General features: G+C 40.4%; 1 protein-coding gene across 1 annotated transcript; it reads left to right on the top strand.

The window, feature by feature from the left end:
* The first annotated feature begins 3,907 nt into the window (after positions 1–3,907).
* Positions 3,908–4,570, top strand: LOC122671916. The gene has a single exon (XM_043869402.1). It carries the CDS (start codon positions 3,958–3,960, stop codon positions 4,552–4,554), a length of 597 nt encoding a protein of 198 aa, XP_043725337.1. The 5' UTR covers positions 3,908–3,957; the 3' UTR covers positions 4,555–4,570.
* Positions 4,571–6,000: the final 1,430 nt, after the last annotated feature.

The following is a 6,000-nucleotide window of genomic DNA, read 5'->3' as shown; positions in this document are numbered from 1 at the left end:
GGAATGGAAATCGGACAGAGAATGAAAACGGTGAAACCACCAACTAAGTAACATAATTACCGATCATGGTTCGTATTCTCAGGATTGGTCTTGGATTGATGCATTAGATCGATCTCAATATCGCCCGAAATCGGCTGAATTGAATGCATTAGCTCCTACATTTTAATAAAAATTCAGTTTTCATTACCTTTTTACCTTTGGTTGTACCAATAAATTGATATCGGATCACATTGATCTCGGCCGGTACCGATCCAATCTAGCGAATTCACAGATCTAAGATCGATACTTCAAACCATGTTACCGGTACCCACCAAAGAATCCTATAGTTGTACGAAAAATTCAGCAACAGCATCGATCAGTGGAATGGGTGAAACAGTGAATCGTGTGCCCCACTCCTTAAACGGTCATCACTTACCACAGCTACAGGATCAGGATCGTTTCCAGGGAGCAGGGAATGCCCAGGGCGCTGCCAACCACTGTGCTGTACCACACACATCCCTAGACTTGCACCAATCGAGATGTGTGCGACACACTCAACCACTAGATGCCCCCTTCTAGCACCTTGGGCGCACGCCTCCCTGGAGATGAGCTAAATTCCAGCTACAGGGTACTGATCGTAGCAGAACAAAAGTGATTAAAAGTGAATCAAGTAATCAAAATAATATATAATTTAGATTAATTAAACTATGTATTAAATCTCTACCAGTGGAGTTCCTAGCAATTCCCAATCCCAGCACTACGCCTTTACTGTGTCGTGGGTCTTCTTGGACCCCACTGAATAGGATAAGAGAGTACAGAAACAGAATACTGATTACCCCTTATTTTTTTACCTGAAAAAAGATTTCCCCTTGTTTGATACTCACTCATGGCATTGATCACACAACATAGTATTTTTAATTTCCCCAAAAAGAAAAAAACAGAAGAAAGAGAAAGTTTGGTTAGATGTCATCGGTGTGATGCAAGATCCGGCTTCTCTTCAGGAGCTCAACGCCCAGGGCGTGCCCAGGAGACATCTAAGGATTGGATTGTACCATACATATTTTGGCGTATGCCTAGAAATATGTGTGGCACACCCTATCACTGGATGCCCCCTGGGCGTTCTGCGCTTCCTTAGAGAGAAGCTCAATCCTGTGAGGTATCCCGCAATCCGCATGGCATGGCAGCCATAGCTTTGGGCATCGGGCAGAACAGTACTGCTATCACTGGGCCTGCCCTACCCCTTTCTCTGCCTACAATGGCTGGTTACTTTTTTGGGTGAAAGTAAAAGAAATACGGTCCTTTCACTACTTTCTTTTCTTTACGTGGCATCTTTATGTCTTTTATCAACTCTAAAGCCTCTGAGGAGTTTGAAGGTGAGAAACAATGCTGCTTGGTCATGTGCGATATGTAACCTCTACGCCTAAGACAGGTCTTATAAAATGACTATTGCATCCTCATGAAAGGTGAAAATTCTTGAGGGCGTGATAATCTTTCGTTCTTTCCACATGACCCTGTGTCTAGGCGCAAGGACGCATACCGCACGTGATTAGATAGGGTTTTTCATGTTGACACCCTTATTTGCCAACCAGCGAACTCCTTTCCAAATTTTTTATATAAAATTATTTTTAATATATTTTTAAATTTTACATTAAAATTAATAAATAATATAATTTTATATGACAATTAATGGAACCTTCGTGAAATTCTAAATTACATGACGTACACCGTTAAGTAATATAATAAAAGGGTAAGAAAATGCTACTTGGTCGCATGGCCCCTATGCCAACGCAAAGACCAATGGGAGCATACACATAAGCATCAAAGGACTAGGAATTCTATCTTTCTATGAGGACAGGGTGATCATTTCGTGCCCACTTGTGTCTAGGCACAGAGGCCATGTGACTAGTTAGCACTCTCTCCCACCCCCTATGGAAATGATGAGTTCAGATCATATTCTTGTACACCTTTAGGCACACAAATGGAATCCAAGATCACATTCTTATATCAGAATGGTTCTCGTACAAGAATGTGATCCAACCTCATTTTCCCATCCCCTCTTCATATCACCCTTTTAAGGTTTTCAATGTGTATCGAGCACCGTATCCCTGTATTGTTTCTATATCGAATAAATTTGGTATGGTATGATGGTATATGTATGAGATATATGTATCGAGTCGATATTTAATATAATCCTATAGTATCGGTATCGATATGGACGTAATACTAAAAATACATAATACCATACAGATACCGTATCGAATAATATCAAATCGATTTGATACACTATCGATATGAGATATGAGATATCTATACCGAATCAATATTTGGTGTGGTTTAATATGAGAGTAATGTAAAATGCCAAAACTGTACGGATTGACATCTTTACACCCTTTCCATTGAGTATAACTGTCAACTCTAGAAAAACCATCGGCATGCTCACCCACTCTCTCTTTTTTTTTTATGAAAAGACATATCTATCCTTTATTTTGAGAAAAAGAAAGATAGACACATAGGAATGCTAGCATAGACCAAACTACATGACAGAATTCTTTTTCCCGTATAAAAAAAGGAAGAAAAAAAAGGGCCCTCAAAATCAAATGCATTACATGTTATGTTGCAAAGATCAACCTTGTAATTTGTAAGTTATAAAGCCACAACTGTACTTGACTGGCTTTTGCCCTATCACCATTTGGGTATTTTGTCATATCACTATTTGGTTGTGTCGCTGATTGCTATTGCTGTTTGCAATTTTAACCCACACAAAAAATTGAATGTAAATAATTTGATATTATTAAGTACAAGTCGTAATTGTTAAATATTTGATCGATACATTAAAAACTCTGAAACTATTAAATCAAGCTCTTTAAACTATTTCATTATAAATGGACCCAATCTAGTATTCTAGGCTGGCTCAATCTGGTGTCCCTCGTTAGGCGCATAACAGTAACCATCGGAAAAGAAGGAAAGTGTGAAAGTTGGATGACAATGATGATGATGTGAAACCGTTTTTATTCAAAGAATTTGCCTCTGACTCCGTAATTTGCAGACCACTACTACTTAGATAAAAACAAGTCAAATCAAATCAAGACGTCCATTAAAAGGCCAAAAAAGTAAAAAAGATACGCCAGGCACGGCACGAAAAAAAAAACAAATCACATTCCAGACGTTCTACTTCCAGACTTTGATTCATTCTTTCTTTTCTTTTTTAAGAAATGGGAAGAAGACCATCGGAGCTGATTTTTGAGACTACATTTAAGACAAGGACCTAACCCTAACCACAATCCACATCACACACGTGACACGATATGATATGATATGATACAATACGACACGAGATATTGGACCATTTGGTGAAAATATTACAAGTTATATAGACTTATTACTCAAATTCTCAAATGGAAAAGGCAGAAGGGAGTCTTTGACGCACGGCACAAACAAATCCTCAATCAAGCAAAGTAGCAAACCAACCAAAACGGCAAACCCGAAAACCACTACCCATCATCTCATCTCATCTCAATATCTCATGTCTTCCACAAATAAATAAAATAATGGAGTTTCAAAAGATACGCCACTTGTACATTCCACCTCCCTTGGCTTTTCTCCTTTCCTGTAAAACGGTAATAATAATGAGACTCCCCCAATCGCATCAAATCTCTATAAAATAACTTCTTCACTTTTTCAATTAAGAATCCTTTTCTTCTTCTTCTTCTCTCTCTTTCTTATTTAATTCTTCCCCTATTATTTTATTCTATCACCTGTTTCCTTGACCGGTATCTCTCTTTTCCCCACTCTAAGTCTAGGTCTCTCTCTCTATATATAACCCCTTTCTCACCAGTTTCCTTATCCCACAACTCTTCTCTCTCGAGTTCTTTGTCCATTCCATCCATCCAATCAAACACACAAAAACAATCTCTCAGTCCTTCCTTCCCTGTTGCCTTCCCTTCCCTACCCCGTCTACCACTGCTACTATTTCCAATAATGGCAGACACAGTAACATCACTGAAACGCCCAAGAGAAGAAACACAAGTAGTAGAAGAAGAAGAGGAGATTATTATGGAGGAAACGAAACGTCAAAAACCCTACCATCACATACTCTCTATTCTGGAAGCAGAGGAAGAAGAGCCTCACCTAGATGATCTCTCTTCTCTTATCACAACCCTCCAGCAGGAACTCTCCTCCACCTCCTCCAACTCCAACAGCTCTACCATTCCCTCAGAGGCTGGCTCCATCGATCCCCCATCCAGTTGCAGTAGTGAGCCCAGCTCCTTGTCCTCGTCTACATCTTCGTCTCCCCTGCTCTTCAAAGACTATTCCGAGGAGGAGGAAGAAGAAGAGAAGGGGACGACGACGAGTTGTAGTAATATTATGAGACATCTTCTTGAAGCATCGGACGACGAGCTTGGGATTCCACAGACCCAGATCAGATCAGAAGAACTACACTTTGGTGATGGTAGTAATGATGGTAAAGGAGTAACTGGGTTCTCTTTGTTTGGATTTCATGATGATGGCTTGTGGGATTTCGAAGATTTCACTGCTAACTACTATACGCTTTTGCAATCTGAGTTCTTCATGTAGTAGTGGTATTTCAATGACCACGGTGAAGAAACTTATTGATCAGAATGGAAGAAAGAAAAATCAGAGAACAAAAGAAACACAGTTTGTTTTAGAAGAAGAAGAAGAAGAGATCAAGATAGTAGGTAGCAGGGACAAAGTAAAGACCCGAAAGCAGATACAGAAATGGGAAAAGGGGATTTCAGTATACTTCCCCATCTTCCTGTTTTTTTTTTTTTTTTTTCTCTTTTAATTCAGTGGCAAACAATGTCAAAAGTTGAAAAACCCTTGGGGAGCACCATTTCGAAATGAAATTTCCTCTTTTAAGTCTCAAATCTTCCATCTTTATATTTTTTCCGGAGTCACATATTTCTAATGACACCACCCGGTGCCCGCAGCGCCCGCCGCCGCATCCAGACACGGGCGTCACGAAATAAGTACCGCACTTCTGGTCATTGCCCTTGTGTGTGGGTGCAAGAATCCCAATGCAGCCTCGAGCATTGAGTGTATTCTTTTCGTCTTTTTCCCTTGAAACTGACGCCGATAGGCTTGGGTTTGTTTGTAAGAAAAAGACTCTACAGCGAAGAGGACACACTCGTACCTCTCTCTCTCTCTCTCCCCCTCTTTTAATGGGCTAATGTTATTTCTACCGCAGCGTAGCCTGCGCCCAGACACATGGATTTATCATTTAAGGGTGCAAGGTGGAATTGAATTCGTCTCCATGGAGCCCAACATGCTCTGGGAGCATCCAGTTGTTGGGTTGTGCTGCACACATCCCTAGGCATGCATCGAGATGTGTGCAACACAACCCCACTCTTGGATGCCCCCTAGGAGTGTCCTGAGCGCTGAGCTCCTAGGAAAGAAGTCGGATCTGGTAGGGTGGTTATTTCGCCCACCCCATGTATCTAGGCACAGCCTACCCCTTAAATGACCTAGCTATTATTTTTTTGAGATACAGTTTCTTACCTAAGAGTGGAGGATGCGCTAGCACTTCTTGCTCTATCTCTCTGCTCTTCATAAAAAAAAATGACCTCTTTGGCTTAAGGAGAGAGAGGGAGGTAATAGCGCACCTTTGCTCCCAAATAGGACACATTATCCCAATTTTTAGGTGTTTTTTTGAGAAGGGAAACCCTAATCTTGGGTCGATCTTGGGGCCATTATTCAACACTTCATGTTTAAAGGTCTTTGCATTGTGCAAGTTTAAAAACTCGTTGAGTACAAACTTCAATTCAATGAATATTATTTTCCAGCTAAAAGTCTTAACTAGGGAAAAACAATGTTAACCGGTAGCATGGTTCTTGCACCTAAACATAAGATCGTGGGAATTTACCGTTCAGCCCTCAATGGAATTAAAAATCTCATTCCAATAGATCCACATGTGTGTGTTCTCATTAACCATCAACCTGATGCAAGTGCTACACAATCAGACAACGATCCCTTGCCCATATCCCAAATAATATAAGGGAGAGA

Source organism: Telopea speciosissima, chromosome 8 (assembly GCF_018873765.1).
Source record: "Telopea speciosissima isolate NSW1024214 ecotype Mountain lineage chromosome 8, Tspe_v1, whole genome shotgun sequence".
Taxonomy (NCBI): domain Eukaryota; kingdom Viridiplantae; phylum Streptophyta; class Magnoliopsida; order Proteales; family Proteaceae; genus Telopea; species Telopea speciosissima.
The sequence above is the reverse complement of the archived record's forward strand: the minus strand, read 5'-3'. Positions and strand labels throughout refer to the sequence as shown.